Source organism: Sceloporus occidentalis, unplaced genomic scaffold, assembly GCF_023333645.1.
Source record: "Sceloporus occidentalis isolate IW3139 unplaced genomic scaffold, rSceOcc1.0.p SCAF_12, whole genome shotgun sequence".
Lineage (NCBI taxonomy): Eukaryota > Metazoa > Chordata > Lepidosauria > Squamata > Phrynosomatidae > Sceloporus > Sceloporus occidentalis.
This window is the reverse complement of record NW_028316992.1, coordinates 6,574,761-6,594,817: the sequence shown is the minus strand read 5'-3', so window position 1 is coordinate 6,594,817 and position 20,057 is coordinate 6,574,761. Positions and strand designations below refer to the sequence as shown.

Genomic DNA, 20,057 nt, shown 5'->3' with positions numbered 1-20,057 from the left:
TGAAATAAATAAATAAAATAATATAAATAATCTGAATTGTTATACATCTGCTTCTCAAGCGACGTGCACAATTTCTTACATTATATTCTCACTCTGGTTTACTTTGTCTTGCAGTGATGGCCAGATTAAGTACACTTGGAACAAGGAAAGTGCTGTTTTCACCATCCCAGTGCCTTTTGGTGGCCGATCATCCTATGACCTAAGAATGCCCCAGACTGTAAGAACACCTCCATTGGTGATGGAATCATTGGGAATGAAGATGCCTTCACAAGAGTACAGGGTTCCACCATTCACCATCCCAGAATACTACACAATGCGGGTCCCTTTACTAGGCACTTTTGAGATCTCTTCTAATGTGTACAGCAATTACTACAACTGGTCAGGCTCCTACTCTTTGGCTAACACCACAAAGGATGTCTATAGCCTGAAAACAAACTACTTCATGAGAACTGATTCTCTCATGGATCTACTTTCATATAATACACATGGTAAGAAAGTGATTGATTGGGAAACCAGTCATGTCAGAGTATATTATGTAACTAAATGCTATCTATTCAGTGTTTTAATTTAGAAAAATGTTGCTTACAATCTCTTCCCTTTATCCGTCAAATTATGTAAGAAAGTTTACATGATTTCATGTTTGCCCAAAATCTAATCTTGCACAGCTTTCCTTGACTTTGGTAATAGGGTGCATTTACGCTGTAGAAGTAGTGCAGTTTGGCACTACGTTAATCCTGGGATTTGTAGTTTTACAAGGTCTTTAGCCTTCTCTGCCAATGAGTTCTGATGCCTCACAAAACTACAAATCCCAGGATTCTATAGGATGGAGACATGGCAGCTAATTTCTACAGTGTAGATGCATCCATAATTACAGAACCCCATGTGAGTATATTATTCTAGGAACTTGCTCAGAATGTGTTCTCATTTTATGCAAGATATTGTGGCAACCTGGTCATATTCTCACATATCCACAGACTTGTTCCTTTTAGTGTACAGACCATTGAACAACAATTGTAATATTTACATAACAACTTCATTGTTGTTGTATTTTTCATTTATAGTCTCCCAAGCTTAAAACAAGGATGGGGAGGAGGGAGTGAATAAAATAATAGGTGGAATATCTCAGCTGCAATCTGTTAAGGGTTTTATTGCATACATTTAATATAAATTTAAATGGCAAAATAACAGAAACCTAATAGTTATTTTTTTACCTTCTAATGTAAATGCAGTTGAGTTACATTTCTAAAGTGTATTAATGATTAACTAACAGCTAAAAAAATGGTCCAGTAAAGCTGCCTTCTGGGAAGCGTGGGGGTTTGGCATTTACATGCCACAGACCCCAAGACATCTTGAAGCCACTCAACTATTTAGATATAGGCAGCTTGAAATTGCTCGGGCGGTGTGGCATTTTTACACTGCACACCACTGGAATACCTTGCTGCTACAGGGCTGTAAAAGCCAGCCAAAAAAGGAGCGGATCTTTGCTGCTCCTTTTTTGGCCATCTTCAAGGCAAATTGGAGCCATGGCGTGTGTTTGCCACAGACCCAATTTGGGTTCGGCAGGAGCGTTTTGAAGGACCAAATAGAATCAGCAGCAGGATTCACCTCCTCTTCATTATCCACTGTACATCAGAGGTTAGGTTCTCCAAATGAAATGTACTCCTACTGTCCCCTCACTCCTGCTGTCCATCATGCTTTTGATTGTTTCCTTCTTTCTTTATGATAAAACACCTTCATAACAAATATTCCCATGACAATGCTTCATGTAAATGGCATAAGCATGTCTGTTCCACAATCATGTATAACCTAGATCTGAAAGCGCCGTCCATTATTAAAACAAGAACTCTGATCTTGCAAGGATCTTGCTACAGTTTGAAACAAGGTGACAGAGTTGAGTGTACACTGAGTTACATTATGGTTAATTTTTAACTGGTGTAGTAATTGTACTTTTTAGGCTTCAAGGGGTTTCTAGTGAAATCCACTAGATTTCCTCAACCATAAACTCCATTATGTTCAATGAGACATTGGCCCAAAACAGATGGTCTTAAAAAGCTGGCTTCTGCACAGTTCAGGGACATGGCAATTACATGATGCATGCCCCAACCAACATAGAAGCCACCCTGAAGCTGCACCGGGGCCGCCTAAGATGGCCCCAAAAGGCAGAGATCTTTTCCGCTTCTTGCCACGGTCCATTTGGGACCATAACAGGTGCCCTTGGGCTATGGCATGTGGTTGCCACAGCCCAGCGTGATCAGGCCAGGAGCAGCTTCAGGCTACCACTTCCCACCCATCTGTTTCACTCCTCAGGTAGTTTTATTGACTTCAGTCTCAGTTCTCTAAAATTTGAACCCTTGGCGTCTAGATGCAGTGAGCTTTCAGTCCCATTCAAGTCCATCTTATGGGTGCTTATTTGGGAGAAAGTTCCAAATGAGACCAAGTTTCATGAAACTGCACAGAGATTCGAACTGTATGTTTCTTGAAATCCAAACCCTTTGGCTTACTGCATCTGAAACTAAAGGAATGTGTGGATAGTTATCCCAAAGAAACAGCTGCTCCAATTATCTAACTTTTTCCCCCACACAAAAATGTTCTAATGTTTCTTCTCTTATTCTTTTTATTTCAGGTCAGGGAGAAGTCATATATGACAAGGATTTGTTCACCTGTGATTATGAAAACCTATTGGAACACAGACTCCTCAATTCAAATTTTAAATTCAGCAAAACAGACAAAAATGGACTCAGTCCCTCTTCCAAATATATCATTGCATTTAGGGCTTCCAGCCCACTTGGTGCTCAGTTTTCTACGTCTTACAATGCAGATATCAAATACAACAACATGTTGCTTACTGGAGAAGGAAACCTGGAAAGCCAACTGAATGTTGGTTCAGCCTTTGCAAAAGCCAGCTACACAGAGTCAATGACCTATGATGTAAATAGCCATGTGGCAGCAGGGGAATACAGCCTCAAGTTTGATTCTTCATTCCTTCAGGCTACTAATCAGATGACTGGGAGATATACTGAAGATGAGTGGACAATGACCTCAGTCTCTAATATACAGAATGGGTTTTTGACTAACACTGCTTCCTTAAAGTATCAAAACAGCCAGTTGATGTTGTCATCTGAGACAGCAGGAAAACACAGGGACTATACAGCTTTCAATAAATTTGACTTGACTCTACAGAAGCAGGGGATTGCACTAAGCTCTGAGTATCGAGCTGGTTGTACACAAGGCCAAGGCTATGCTCTGATTTCTGGCTCTGTTAATAACCGAGGAGCTGAATTGATAAGCCACATGTTGGCAAGAGGGGAAAGAAACAAAGCAGAGCACAAGTCTACATTGAGTATCAACCAAGATGGACTAGCCAGCAGCGCAACAACAACACTGCAGTTTAGCCCACTGATACTAGAGAATGAAATGAATGCCCGTATTGCCACCTCTGGGGCCACCATGAAGATCAATACTAATGGACGCTTTGGGAAACACCATGCAAAATTTGATTTGGATGGAAAAGCATCTCTCACAGAAATAGGGATTGTAAGTGTCTGCCAGGGCAGCATTTCAGATGCAGACAGCAAGAATACTTTTAACTTCAGAGTGAATAAAGGAGGGCTGAAGTTCTCAAATAACTTGATAGGATCTTACAAAGAAATGAAGCTTGAACACACCCATGACCTAAACATTGTGGGCTTGACTTTGACTTACACTTCAAATTTAGACCATACCATCAGCCCAGACAAGTCCCACAAACACCATTTGGATGTGCAGCTTCAGCCCTTTTCTATCACAGCCAATCTGAACAATGACCTGAAATATGGTGGTGCTAATGCAAACAACAAAGCCCGTCTGCAACTTGAGCCTCTAAAGGTAAATCTGGATGGCAATGTGAAAGCTGGTTATGGTGGTGATGAAGTGAAACATTCCTACACCTTCACCTATGCAGATTTGGCATCGCATCTGAAGACTGACACAGTAGCAAACATTCAAGGGGCAGCTCTTATGCACAGAGTTAATGTAGATGTTGCAGGACTCTCCTCTTCAATTACTGTCAATAGTAACTGTAATTCAAAATTCTTAACATTTTCTAATGAAATGCGATCTGTTGTGGCTCCGTTTACTATCACTGTTGACATACATACTAATGGGGATGGAAGACTCTTGGTCTTTGGTGAGCAGTCAGGGCAGCTGTACAGCAAATTCCTACTAAAAGCAGAACCTCTTGCTTTCACCTTTTCCCACTTTTATAAAGGATCCACTGACCACAACTTAGGTTCTGGGAAGAGATACAACACATTACTTGATAACAAAGTTGTTGTCCTTTTTACACCATCAGAGCAAAGTAGCTCTTGGACAATGAAGAGCCAGCTGAACAATAACGTGTACACCCAAGAACTTAATGCTTTTAACAATGCTGAAAAAATTGGGGTGGAATTGAGTGGACAAACTTTAGCAGACCTCTCTGTACTGGACTTCCCTATAAATACACTATTCACAGCTAATGAAGGAATCAACCTGATTGACGTTTTTGATTTAAGAGAAAATATAGCACAGCCTCAAGAATTTGGCCTCTCTCTTTCTGTGAAGTATGATAAGAATGTCCATGTCATCAGTCTACCCTTCTTGGAAAATTTGCCAGCTTATTATGAACAGTGGAGGAATGCCATCCTAGCTGCACTGAAATCCATTAATATGAACCTGAGAAACATAAATATGGACCAGTACATGAGAAAATACAGAGCAACATTAGATAAGCTTTCCCAGCAAGTGAATGACTATGTGAATAATGTAAATTTGGAAAGCACAGTGAATAACCTACAAGAGAAATTGGATGCTTTCACAAAGGATTATAGCATAACAGTAGATGACCTTCAACTGGCTTTGGAAAGTGCTAAAAGGAGTCTTCAGGAAGCTTTGTCTCAGTTGCAAACATTTCTGACAAAAGTTGACAACTATATTATGGAGAATTATGACTTAAAGGCAGCTATTGTACAACTTATTGAACAAATTATTGAAAAAATGAAAGTTATAGACCAACAATACCAAATCAGCACACAAATAATTGACACTATTCAACAACTACAATCTGCTCTCTCTCAGTATGACCCTAGTCAAATAGGAAGCAGTGCTGCAGCTTGGATTCAAAATATAGACACTGAGTACGAGATCAAAGCTCAACTGCAGGAGATACTAAACCAACTGAAAAGACAGATTCAAAGTATAGATGCCCAAAGTATTGCAGAAAGTTTGAAGCAACAGGTGGAGGCAATTGACATCAGAAACCTTGTAGAGAAGCTGAAAGTGTCCTTGCCACTTGAAAGAATTAATGATGTTCTTGAACAAATCAAAGATATGATTCTTAATTTTTTGGAGGATTATGAAGTGTCTGAGAAGATAAATGTCATTCGAGCCAAAATGCATGAACTTATGGTAAATTACAAAGTTGATCAACGATTGAAAGCTTTAATGGAGAAGTTTATTGATTTCTCTAACCAACAGAAAATCAAAGAAACCATCCAGAAATTAACCCTCTCACTGAGAAAAATAGACATTAAATCCATCTTCAGTCAAGTACTGAAATTCATTGATGGCATAGTTAAGCAGCTCCAAACATATAATTACGATTTTCTATTAAATGATATCAACAATCGTCTTGAGGTTCTCATAAATAAGCTGAGGGTCTTTGACTACAATAGATTTGTTGATGAAGCAAACATTAAAATACGAGAAGCATCCCAGAAAATAAATGATGAAATCAGGGCGTTAGAGTTACCACAGAAAATGGAAGCTACAAAACGCTACGTTAGAGAGGTCAGTGCTATGGTTTCTCAGTATATTGAAGAATTAAAAGAGACTAGACTTTCTGTAATTGTTAACTGGTTCAACAATCTCCTTAGCTCTACTGTAATAAATGAACTGAGGATTAAGGTCTGTGATTATCTGAAAGATGCACGTGACCGAATTTATCAAATGGACATTGCAATGGAATGTCAGAGATACCTTGAAAAAGCAAGTCAGTTGTACAATACCATAATTACCTACCTAGCTGATCAGTGGCATACTGCCTCAAAGAAGATTACTCATTTAGCTGAGCAGTACAATATCAAAAATATGGCTGACAGTCTGAACCAATTTGTTGAAACTGGTTTTAAAGTTCCTGAAATCAGGACAGGTGTAATCAACATACCTGCTTTTGAAGTCAGCCTTCGTGCCCTACGAGAAGCAACATTTCAAACTCCAGATTTTATTATTCCATTAACTGACCTACGTGTTCCTTCTTATCATATAAACCTCAAGAAATTAAAGGAAATCAGAATTCCAACAAGATTTAAAACCCCTGAATTTACCATTCTAAATACTTTTATGATTCCCTCCTATACAGTTGATTTGAATGAACTCAAACTGAAGCTTGTGAAGACAATAGACCAAATAATAACAAGTGACTTTCGGCTGCCACCAATTGATGTATATTTCCATGATCTGAAGATGCAAGATATGTATTTTTCTGACTTTTCTTTCCCAGAGATGAATTTGCCTGAGCTGCAGATACCTGAATTTGTGATCCCAAAGCTGAATTTGAATGAATTCCAATTTCCAGATGTGCAGATTCCAGAATTCCAGTTGCCACGTATTCCACACTCTGTGACTGCTCCTACTTTTGGAAAACTATCTGGTGCCTTCAGAATTGCTTCTCCTTTATTCACGTTGACCACTAATGCTGCTTTCCAGAATGTAACAGCTTTTGACCACAGCCCAGAATTTGTGGCTTCTGTCTCAGCGATAGCAACATCCAAAATCAACTCCCTTGCTTTCACCATAACTGCAGATACACACCTCTTGGCTCCTGAAATGCAGCGGTTAATCCTAAGAGACAATTTCAAATTCTCCCACGTCTACCTTAAAGCTGATCATACAGGTGAAATAATATTTTCAGGAACTTCTGTGGATGGTAATGCCGAAACAACAGCAAACCTCCGCAGTGCACGAAATGCTGTAGTTCTTCACAACAAGTTGACACTCAATGTGCAGAAGAAAATTTCCATGGAGAGCAAGACAACATACACACACAGACTAAATTTCCCACATATCCTGTTCACCAGCCAAGCTGAATTAAGCAACGAGATAAAAACAGCCTTGGAAGCAGGTCGCATATCACTTACTTCCATTGGTGAAGGAAACTGGAAATGGGCTACTTATGATTATTCCGATGAAGGAACTCATGAATCAAGTGTCAGTTTCACAGTAGGGGGATCTGTAGCAGCATTAGTGGCAGAAAGCAGGATAAATGATAAGTACTTGAAAGCAAAGCAAAGACTGGAATATGAATATAATTTACCTAGTTCTGTGAGGTTGCAGGTTGAGTCTGCAGTGGAATCTCCACAAGTCGGACGTAGTGCCCTAAACATACAAGGCACAGGGAATCTTGCAGATATGAAAATGGAAGTAACTGGCACACACAATGCTAAGATGAATGGATACATCTCCGGGACTCTGAATAATGATGTGGCTTTCCTGGTAAAGCCCTTTGAAATGAGTGCATCAACAAATAATGATGCAAATGTAAAAGTTAGTTTCCCACTGAAAATTGTTGGCAAGATTGAGTTTCTGAATAACTATGGCTTGATGCTGAGTCCCTCCACTCAACAAGTCAGCTGGATAGCTGAGGGCAGATTTAACCAATACAGGTATGCCCACAACATGTCTGCTAACAACAATGAAGATATCATTGGAGCTTTTCTGTCTATGAATGGTGATGCTAACTTGGAATTCCTAAAAATTCCCATCTCATTTCCTGAACAATCTGTCCCCTATGTTGGCATCCGAACACCTCAAGTGCAAGAATATTCTCTGTGGGAGGAAACAGGGCTGAAGAATTTACTGAAAACCACAAAACAATCATTTGACTTAAATGTAAAAGCTCAGTACAAGAAAAACAAAGATACACACTCATTTCAAATTCCTTTAGATGGAGTGCATAGAGCTATCAACGACTACATTGTGATCTTCAACAAGCATTTTGAGAGCGGTCGGGACAACACCTTATCTTTCCTGACAGAATCATATAACCAAGCCAAGACCAAGTTTGACAAATACAAAGTGGATAATTCAGTGAGTCAAGTCCCACAGATCTTCAGGATTCCAGGGTATACTATTCCAGTAGTCAATATTGAGGTCTCTCCTTTCACAGCTGAGCTCCCAGCCTTTGGCTATGTGATCCCCAAAGAAATGAGCACCCCAAGTTTCACTGTCCCACTTGTTGGCTTTTCAGTGCCATCATATACATTAGTCCTTCCATCATTGGAGCTGCCAGTCCTTCGTGTTCCCCAAGGTCTGAAGACACTTAAGCTTCCCAGCTATCGAACACACACACCATCCAACAGGATCTACATTCCAGCCTTAGGAAATATTACTTACGAATTTTCATTTAAATCTAGTGTGATTACCCTGAACACAAATGCAGGGTTTTTTAACCAATCCGATATTGTTGCTCGCTTGAGCTCATCTTCTACCTCTGTAATTGATGCCCTGCAGTATAAATTGGATGGAACAACCAGTCTTACAAGGAAGAGAGGGTTGAAGCTAGCGACTGCATTATCCCTGAATCATAAATTCATAGAAGGCAACCATGACAGCACCATCAGCCTCACAAAGAGAAACATAGAAGCATCAGTGATAACCACAGCAAAAATTGATATGCCTGGCTTAAAAGTAAATTTTGGACAGGAACTTAAGGGAAACGCTAAATCAAAACCAATAGTTACATCAGCTATTAATTTAAATTATGATTTTGATACTGTTGGTGCCAGTGCTAAAGGAGCAGTTGTCCACAAGGTCACTCTAGAAAGTATTATATCTTACATATCTGTGGATACTTCAACCAATGGCTTCATCAATGGAGCATTTTATACAGGGACTCCATTTTCTGGAAACCTGGTTCATGAGGCAAATGCCTACCTAAATGCTAAAGCTGTTCGATCCTCAGTCAGGTTTGAGACTAATTCTAAAGTTGATGGAATGTGGAATTTTGATATGAGAGAAAATGTTGCCATTGAAGCATCTAACCATCGTCTTTATGCATTATGGGACCACAATGGAGAAAATAATCTACGCTACCATCCATTTTTTTCAACTAAAGGAAATCAGAATTGCAAAGTAACTTTTGAATTAGGTTCAGCAGGTGTGTCAGCAGTTGTTCAGATACAAGCTGCCCAACCAAATGATTTATTTGGTGCAACTTCAGCTAATCAAGCCTTTTTGATGACCCTCAATAATGGAAATCAGAGGATTAGCTGGACAAGTGAAAACCAATTCCACTCTCTGTTCCTTGGGCATGACTTACAGTTAACAAATAACAACACAGTTGCCCAATTCACCACATCAGGGTCTTTGGGAGGACACATGGATTTCCTCAAACACATTATGTTGCCAGTTTATGACAGAAGCTTATGGCACATCTTGAAATTAGACCTCACCACTAGTGCTGAAGGTAGGCAGTACCTCAATGTATCAACAGCTGTAGTATATACAAAAAATGAAGATGGGTATTTTATCCCCATAAATGTGAACCAATTGCCAACTCTGCAAATTCCATCTTACACCATTGACCTACGTAAAATTGAAGTCCCCGAAACACTGTTCACCATGCCATTTGACATCAGATTACCTTCTCTGCCAAAAATACAGTTTCCTCAATTAGATATCATAACAAACTATGTTAACTTAGAAGATTATAAAATTCCCTACTTTGAGTTAAATGTACCAGAGTACTTATTGAAAGTGTCCCAATCTACTCTTCCAAAGTCATTGTCCTTTGGCGATATCACTGTGGACCTTAATGCTGTAGCCAATAAGATAGCTGACTTTGACCTGCCTACAATTACAATTCCTGAGCAGCAGATTGAAATCCCATCCTTCAAAGTCGCTTTGCCTGCTGGAATTTACATCCCCAAATTTGGAGCTTTAGCTGGCTCTTTGGAGCTTGCGTCTCCATTATACAGTACTGCCTGGAAAATGGATTTCAAGAACCAAAAGAACTCTTTTGAACATTCCGTTGATTTTACTGCAAATTCACCACTGCAATTTCTGGAGTATGATCTAGATGGTAAGATCATTATTTGTTCCCTCAATTTTATTATGTTATTTTGATGTTGAATTATAGCTTGGATCCTAAAGTAAATTAATGGAAGGAAGTTCATGCCTTCAGTTCCTCCCTCCTGACAGCCACTTCCTAACTCTTTCCCATGAAATGAAGTTGTTTCTGCCTAATTCATATATTTTTTCTTCTTCTGCGATTATTCTTACATCAAATCACAGATTGTTCAATATCTCCTTCACAACTCTCAAGAGAATACAGGCAGTTATAAGAAAGTAGGAGATGGGGTATTTTCTTTCTATGAACTTTCTTCCATTTATTCACCTAAGGATCCATACCACTGTACTATAATAAAATGGAATACAGGATATCAAACCAATGGAACATAGTATACCAATGAGAAAAAATAGTTATATTACAAAAAGAAAAGGGTCAAGGATGAAAAAGCAAGCAGCTTATTAGTCTATGAAATTTGAACTGGAATCTGCTGGTTTACACTTTGGTCTTTACATTACACTATCCCTCTATTATTAATAGTAGTAGTCATTGTAGCAGCAGCTGCAGATGTTTTAAAATTTGAGAAACCTATGGCAAGATTTGATCCATACAGCATAGTACAAAGGAAGAACATCAGTAGATTTTTGTTAGAGAAAGACAGTATTTCCTTATTTTCTAATGCCACCTGTGTGAAATCTTCCCTTTCTAGTTTTGTTTACCTGCTTCTATAAAGGAAATATCTTTAAAGGAAATACTAAAAGCACCTTTGCTCATCGTGATCTGAGTGCAGAATATAACGAAGTGCTAATTGCAAAAGGATACAGGTAAATATTTTCTTTTGTCAGCATAAGTACACATCTGATGACAAGCTATGTGCTACATACAGGGAACCCTGTTTAACTAACTATGCTATGAAGTGAGTGCTCAGTTTTGCTCAGCCACCTAATGTATTCCTAATAGCCGACACAAAACAAATGAGCATAAGGGGAGGGGTGTCTTCTTCCTCTCTGTACTTTGAGACATAAATGAGGCCAATATGTGGGTTCCATTACCAGCATCATAGTTACATCTACATAACCCTCCCTCAGACCAACCCCAACCCAGCTAATGTAAAGAACAAGGGTTACACAAAGGAAGTCTGTTCAACTTCTAATAGGGATGTAAGAAGGATGACATTTCCACCATCCTCCTACCAGTGAGTGAGGCTGCAACAAAGACTTTCAATAGAGGTCCTGATTCTGATTGTGGCAGGCTCACTTGCTACCAGAAGGGGAGTGGAAACATCATCTTCCTTTCACCCCAGTTGGAAGCTGAATGGGCCTCTGGACCAAGCCGGTTTCTGGTATCAAGGTGGACTGGGGTGGCATTTGTCTATGCTAACTGTCCAAATTTTTTTTTTCTGAAAAAGCATTTTGATTGTAGGTCAATATACTTGGGGGGGGGGGGGACTTATTTCCTGTGCAGACTTTTTCCTCACATTGACTTCATTTTAAATGTTAAACTTCAAAAGTTAATGTAGCAAAGATATCTTTGTCGAGAGTTCATTAGAGACTTCAGTGACAAAGTGAGTTATAAATCTAATAATAAATAGAATAAATATATAAAATATATAAAATACTTTTACTCATGGAGTGCTTAAAGTTCAAGCACTGCATGAATAAAAGCTGCAGAATTGCCTGGGAACAGCCCATGCCTCTTGCTGCAGAAAGGAAACATTAGTGAGATTCATATTAGTTCCAGTTCATATTAGTTAATTATAATGTTTCATTATTCATCATTATTTCTGATTAAATGCAGAATGTTTGTTTCCGTTCTTTTTTCACAACTCCAAATCAATGGGAAGATATTTGCTTCAGTCTTCCATTTAATGTTTGTGAAAAGTATCCCCCCTGTTTGTTTATAAATGTATACATCACTTAGAACAGAGGCAGAGATTACTGGGGAGAACATCCTGGGTCCCACTGCAGCTTTATGGCCATATCCCCTCTCATGACAGTAGTGTTTAGTGTTTTCCCAGCTTATTTACAGGCGTGGTCTAGCTTTTATACAAAAATATGGTGGTATTTTTAATTCCACTTTTTTGCCTTTTACCCTTCTAATGCTGGAATGGGATCCCTAAGAAATAAAATCTGAAATTTTATTTGGCCTTCAGAGGTTTTCCATCCTGCTCTTCTTCCAGAACATTTCCCCATACAACTAACAATAATAATTAAAGCAAATTAACTGGAATTAAACAAAAAAGGTAAAGGCAAACAACAGACACCCAGTTTTTACCCATCTAGTCTTCCTACTGAAATTGCTGTGCTCCCTGAAAAGCCACTCTTGGATGTTGGGAGTATACAAGATTTGCCACAGGAGGTTGCACTTGGTAGAAGGAATTAGTGAAAATTTGGTACTCCAAATAGTGTGAGTGGAATTCCTTCTCACTAATGCAAAGTCATTATTGGGTACATCCCAAGAATATTAAAAATGCCAGGACATCCACTGAATGTTAAAGCAACAGAGTAAAACCAGCAACTTATACACACAAATTTAAATGATATTAAATCGGCAGTGAAATGTCCTGGGTAAATAAAAATGTCTTTTTATTGCCAAAATGACATAAAAGTCCATGCCATCATTACTGAGGGCTTTCCAAAGAAAATTTGTTTCATTAAGGCTTTCATCATACATATCTATAATCTGATCAATCTGTGACTTCTTTAGAATCCTAGAACACAAAGCATCTCTGGATATCACCAGTCCAACATTCACTGATCTTCAAGTGCGTTACCAGGGAGGTGAATCAAAAATTGCTACATCAGTATCTTCTTCATCAGCTGGCACCCTTGGCCTCCTTATTGATCAGGACAGCGATATTCTAAGGAGCAAGATTTTCTATCAATCTCAGGTAAGTGAGGCTCAAATCTGTGCCCCTTTGCTTAAATTATCATGTGTTATCATGTGTGGAAATCAGATCAGCTGTGGAAATCCATTGAGTTACCCTGGCAAGTCACACTCTCTCAGCCCCAGAGGAAGGCAAAGGCAAACCCCCTCTGAACAAATCTTGCCAAGAAAACTCCATGAAAACCTTGCTTTAGGGTTGCTAAAAGTTGGAAATGACTTAAAGGCAAACAACAACAACATAAAGCAACTCCCACATATTCAGTCAGTTAATGAATTATTTGAAATACATACTCTATTCAAAAAGTTTAGCTGGATGCGAAGAAGCAAATATAGGTAAACCTCAGTTAACAAAGTAGATGTGTTCCTGAGCATTATTTCTTTAACCGAAAATATGATACCTAAGGCATAAACAACACAGAAGGAACAGTCACATGTTTTTACATCACAAAAAAGAAGGGCACTTTAACTTGTTTTGGCAAAGTTTTCCTTCCAACTAGCAATATGTACAGATGAAATGAACAGCCTAATTAGGTAATCCTTGCAAAAGTAAACAAAAACATTTTGACCCTTCTAGAATCCACTTGAAATGAAAGCTTCTTCCAAAATGCATCTAAGAGTGATGTCTAAAATTTCATAATGATTTCCACATTTACAGAGCTATGTTTATTTAATGAAGCTGCTTATCTGTTTTCTCCTTTTCTCTCTGTTTTGCTGTTCACACAGTAAAGGATTCTGAAACACCTGCTGTTTATTTTTCCTGTTGTGCATAGGCATAAACAGAAACAGTGAGACTGGCTAGAGCAGAATCCCATTCTTCCCAACTCATGCATTGTATTGTTTACTGTGGACACACTCTCACAAACTGACACAGAAAGTCTGTGTGTCTCCAGCCTTCCTTTACCATCCTCTCAAAGCCAATGCTGCTAAAAACACTTCCAGCTAGACAAAGGAAAAGGAGGAAAAACAGGGGCTGGTGGTATAAAAACATTTTGAAAAACAGGCGCTTCTTTATCAGGGGCTTTGTTAACTGAGGCAAACCTGTATACACTGTTTAAGAGTATGTATATGTGTAGGTTGAACTCTGATTGTTCATCCCAATTATAGCCCTACTGAATTAGTCAGACTTGTCAAATCAATGTTTATGTAAGCTCTGTAGATTCAATGGGCCTACTCTATTGGGGAGTCAACAAATGGATTTAGCTGATACAGTTTTTCCTAATCGATTTTAACTGGTTTTAAACTGTTGCTGTAACTTGTTAAATTGTTTGATCTATTTTCAATCTTATGGAGCAAATTTAAACTGATCACTCCATCCCTACTCTAGATTTTCAATTAATTTTTGTAGGATCTCAGCAGGAGGAGAACAGGTTAAATTCCTCCTCTCCATCTGCTACAGTTTTGATACTCATCAGTATCACCTCTGCCTAGTGCTTAATGTCATTTGTAAAACAATGAAATAACAGTAGTAAAAACAGTCCACAATATTGTACAAACAATTGCTGGGAGAAGAGTGCCTAGGCCATACCATCCCTGCACCTTAATTAACACTACTTTTTAATGCCGTGGTCTTCTGGCAGACTGAGAAATCAGGGCAAATAATGTAGTGTAATAGTAAATGAGTGTCTTGTTTTTATAACAAAATAGAAAATGACTCTTTTTAAAAATGTGCTTTCCATTTATAGTCAAACCCCAAGAACGACATTGATATCTTAAAAAGTGAGATATCATTCAAAAATCCTGAACTGATCCAAATCAAGGCCAACTGGAAGGAGGATGGTGTGAATGACTTGCTCCAAGGTTTGAAAGAGAGAGTCCCTAAAATGGCCAATGCTTTGTACCTTGCTGTTGACAAGTACCACCAGGAGCATACAGGAATGGAGATCCGTGCTGCAGCCTTAAAGCTCAAGGACAACATGAGACATAATGTAGATACAGCTTATAAAAACACTTTTAATGGCATCAATGAACTGGAGCAACAGCTTCATCTAGCAACTAACCAGGCCACAGGGAAATATGAAATTATGAGGAAAAGAGCCAAAAAGTTATATTATGATGCTGCAGATCAAGCCCACCAGATGGACTACGAACAAATCAGAGCCAGAATTTTTGATGCTACAATGGAGACAGTAGCAGAATACAATAAAAGAGTAAAGCATCTTATTGACTCTGCCATTGAATTCTTGAAGGTAACAAGATTCCAAGTACCGGGAGTGGCTGAGAAGCATACTGGTGAAGAACTTTTTGTGATGGCCACTGAAAAGTTAAGAGAAGCTGTAGATGTCTGTATTACAAGAATACAAGAATATTTTGATGCTTTCATTGCATTTGTCAATGAGCTGGAGGTTAAAATTCCAGCTTCTAGCCAGATCATTAAAGGTAGTTTTATACTTGATGAAATCAGAGAATTTTTAACACATGTGCAAAAGAAAGTCAGTCAGTTATTTGTAGGGCTCCAAGAGATTGACTTTGCACAACATCTAAGAGATCTAAAAGAGGTAGTTCAGCAAGTCTTCCAAAAAATGGAAGAACTAATTAGAAATCTACAAGCACAAAACTATGAATATGTAAATGTCCAGATAAAACAACTGTTCACAAAGGTTCTACAAGGAGTGAAAAGCTTAGCAGAAGATGGAAAGTATTTGGCTCCTCGTGTTGAAAACTTCATCCAAAATGTTGTGCAGCCTTGTTTCAGTAAGGGAGAAGAACTTCTGCAAAGTATGAAAGACCTGCGGGAGGAATATTTTGACCCAAGCATAGTCGGATGGTCTGTTAAATATTATGAAGTGGAAGAGAAAGTATTGGCTTGGCTGAAAAGTTTTATCAATGCTGTGATAGAGTGGCACACAAAATATGTTAGTGATTCAGCTGACATGATTGCACGTCTGGCCGATCAAGCAAAAGCATTTGTAGATAACCATGGACAGATCACTGAGCTCTCTAAGTCTGCTCATGAAAATATCCTGTATTGGTCTGAAACTGCAAAGAAGAGTGCTGCTGAACAAAACAAGCAAGTCAAGGAAAAGCTGCAGGAGGCATATGAACACCTTTCTGATTCCTATGAGAGGCTCATAACTGCGACCAAAAGATTGATTGACCTGGCAATAGAAAATTATGTTGCATTCTTCCAATATTTCCAGCAAGTTCTGAATCAGTTTGAGGAAGCAGCAGCTGATACCCTGAGGCCTTATATAATTGTTCGCCAAGGAGAGCTCAGAATAGACATACCAAAACCATTTGACTTGCCCTCTGTTAACTTCCTTTATCAGCCTCCCCAGTTTAGAGAGGATGATCTCCACAAGAAATGAACTGATTCAGCAAGGCATTGATCCAAACTCACACACAAAAAAATGGGAAGAGTGCCTGAGTTTCATTGATCTGCAGATTCATTCTGGGCAACTGACCTTGCAACAGATCAAACAAGATGTACAGAACCCTGTACAATCTTGAATGGGCAAGCAGAAGGAAAGATTTGAACAATTTTTTTAAAAAAACAAGCAAGCAAGCACCCTATTTAAAGCCAGCAATCCAGCAGCTATTGTTTTGGGGATATCAGGAGGTTATTCATTTGAATTTGGTATTTGTGAAAAAGAAAAGAAAAAGAAAAATGAATAATCTGCAAGTTAGTTTAATGCTCTGCAAAAGCCAATAAATGAATTCTTTATGACATGTCAGTGTCCTTTATTAAAACCAGTTTCCTTGTGGGATATAGTTTACAATCCAGTTTTTGTCAGTGGAAGTCCTGACGGTGGCTTTGCTTAAAAGATTATAGGGCCACCTCCACATGGTGCAATACAGTTTGCAAATGACCTAAACGAATTAACATGCCAAACTATGGAATGAGAAACATCTTATATGGTGATGGTCAGAATAAGCTAGAGAACATAAATTATAAATAACTTTTAACTGGCAAGACAAACCAGCATAGGTGTACATACTTATACAAGGAAGCAGGAGGTAAAATAGGCTAGGTGGTATGTTTTGGGTTAGAATCTGTACATTCTGCACAAAACAGAAAAAAGTAAAGAGAGGATATTGAGATTATGCAAGAAGGTATGGTCAAATCAATCTGTCTGCAAGTAAAATAGTCCTTGTTTTTTTCTGCCCTAAATATCCCTTTTGCCAACCAATATAGCTGTAAAAACAATTTCTTTTTTCCTTATCAAATATGTTACTATTTTCTGCACTTTGTAGGTATTGTTTTTATATTTCTGGTTGTGAAATATTTCATTTTTGATTCAAGTCAAGGTCAGCTGTTGTTCAGCCATGCTTCAGATTAATCCAGACTTGGCTGTTCCTTGTTCTGGGGCATATTTTACTGGCTGTTCTTTACAATGACAATGCTACACAGCTAAGAAAAGATTTAACCAATGCAGTATTTCAGGAGTTGAGTACCTTCTGCTGCTCAGCTTTTTAAGAGTCAGGAGCCCTCTTTGAGCAGCCCTGCAGGAGGCCCCATCAAAATTATTTCTAAGATAGAAATGTCAATATTCTGCAAGCAAAGCATCTGGACAAAATCATTTGTGTGGTATTATATTTTGCTGTTAGACTACTGTGTATATAATAGAGCTCAAAGTAATGGGTTTCCCTCCCTTTCCCCTTCCCTTCTTGCTTCTATCAGAATAAACTCATTTTTGCACTGTTAGTAGAAACATTGTATGCGTCTTTTAATTAAATGGTGAGAGTTTGTAATTTTTCTCTTTTAAAAAATGTTCCCCCTAATCTTTCTGGGGGGCTGGTCTGCATGTGTGTAAACTATATATTCCCACTACTATGTTCTCCTAGCATGCTACCAGGAGAAGAAGTAAACCACAATTTATTTCTTTATTTTATTTATATCCCACCTTTCTTCCAAAATAAGCTTACAACAAGATAAATCTACACACACACACACACACACACACACACACACACACACACATCATTCACTTTACTGATTCTTATTTAGGACTATGTATGAACTAAGAATTGTGCTTTGCTGAACAAACCCAAACAAGCAATACAAGATCTTAGACTGGTTTGTTTAGCAATTAGTTAAAACATCTTTTAAAATACTATTTCTGGACTGCATGTAAGGGCATGCCAAAAATCTGCTAAAATGAAATTAAATTCTCCTTTCTCCTCCTATCCACAAAGTACGGGGAGAAGCTCAAACCCAGAACTTCATGATGATACTATACATACAAGTAACACTAAGGGCTGTGAAGGGAAATTGCTTCCCTCAGTAACTTTAGGGGGAAAAAATTAGAAAGTAGTGCTGACGAATCAAGGATCCAACTTTATTGAAAGAAATGCATTTTTGTCCCATACCCTTATGGGCCAGAATCTGAACAGAATGGTAGCCCTGAGATTAGCACTCATATACTCATTAAAATTTAAAATTTGCCAGGTCACTCATACAACACTCATGTGTTGAAGTAACTTTCCACCCAACCAAAATTTTTAGCAGATGTTTTGGTTATCTTTCCAGATTGGGTGTCTAAACTGGGCTTCTATGTAAACAACCCATTTATCATTCCTTACTATCAGAAAAACTCCATACATATGAGTAATAGAAGAACTAAATATGCTAAGTGTAAGCTTCACTGTGTCATCTTGTTTTCCTGGAGGAAACTCCCTAATACGTGTTTTTTTTTTCTAAGTTAGCCCAAACAAAGCCATGTTAGCATATAACTGAAGTGAGGCAATATTATTGTTCTCCATTGCAGCTATCTGTAAATCAATCCATTTTGGTCTTTTCTGAGACCCTTTTTAAAGGAATTGGTATTTGCCTACAGACTGGATTCTTGGGTCCCATTGGATCACAAATGACTCAATTTTTGGAAAATATTTGATTACAGCGAAAAGTTTGTCAGAATAGCCAAAAGAAGCCCAACAACATCCAAACAGATTAGCACTTCTTAACTCTGTTTTTGAGAAATAGATCCCGAGTTCTACTCAAAACAAATTCTGCTATGAGAATGCTCCCATTGGAAAATAGAAGGGAAGTTATTTTTGTCTGATTTCTCCTATCCTCTGTAAACATTGCTCTGATGCTGCCCCAGAATAACTGGGGAAACAGGACAGCCAGAGGGCTGGATGGGAAGGAGGAATCAAAGAAAAAGAAAAAATGTCCTCTATACCCACTTTGTCCTGTAGGAACCTACTAGACCTCGTTCCCTTCCAGAAACGGAAGGCGTTTTTCCATTAATGAAAGGAGCAGTTATACCTCTATTCTTGCAGTGCATTGAAGGTCATAACAGCTAGTTTCTAATTACAGTCTGGGATCTTTCAGGTTGAGGTCTTCTTATCTGGCTAGATTCTTTTTGCAGATTCAGAGTGACCAGATGTTCTAACCACAAAAGAAGTCAAAACATCAGAAAATGTAGGACATTACAAAATAAAAGCTCAAAACACTCATATAAATGTAAATCCATGCTTCTTAGTCATGGTCAAAATGGAGAACATTCTGATATTCCCCCGGACAGAAGGTTGAAATGACGGACATGTCATGGAAAAGGAGGACATCTGGTCACCCTGTCCAGACTTCCTTCTCTAGAATCATAGAGTTGGAAGAGATCACAAGGGCCATCCAGTCCAACTTCCTGCCATGCAGGAAATCTCAATCAAAGTATCCCTGACAGGTGGCCATCCAGCCTGTTTAAAGACCTCCAAGGAAGGAGACTCCACTACACTCCTTGGAGGTCTTTAAACAAATTTCCAAAGAGGCACTCATAGAAGCAAATAAGAGATGATACCCATGAAGACTTTTTCCTCAAGCCTCCTAGATATTATTGCTTCTAGTGCTGGTCTTGCTGTGCTTAAAAGTGCAACAGCAAGCCAGGCTTTCAAAACATTGCATGCTATTTCAGTGCATGATTATTGGATCCAGAAGTTAAAGCACCATAGAAGCATCTGAATTCTTATTTATTTTTGTGGGTTTTTCGGGCTACGTGGCCATGTTCTAGAAGACCCATGTGCTGAGTCTCATGCTGGATAAGCTTTTAATGCACCCAGAGTCCCAGCTGATAATGATCACTAATTAAATAGACACTAATCCTCTTTGCATATCCTCCCACCTTGAGGCCTGGCCATCAACAACAGAACAATA

The 20,057-nt window shown here is 38.6% G+C and overlaps 1 protein-coding gene across 1 annotated transcript in view; it reads left to right on the top strand.

The window, feature by feature from the left end:
- The window catches only part of APOB (apolipoprotein B), a 54,324-nt gene extending 37,688 nt beyond the window's left edge, over window positions 1-16,636 (top strand). Inside the window, 6 exon segments of the mRNA XM_089477639.1 lie at window positions 115-488; window positions 2,624-10,096; window positions 10,794-10,908; window positions 12,791-12,974; window positions 14,653-16,238; window positions 16,240-16,636. Coding sequence (XP_089333765.1) covers window positions 115-488; window positions 2,624-10,096; window positions 10,794-10,908; window positions 12,791-12,974; window positions 14,653-16,238; window positions 16,240-16,417 — 9,910 coding nt within the window. The 3' untranslated portion in view covers window positions 16,418-16,636.
- Window positions 16,637-20,057: the final 3,421 nt, after the last annotated feature.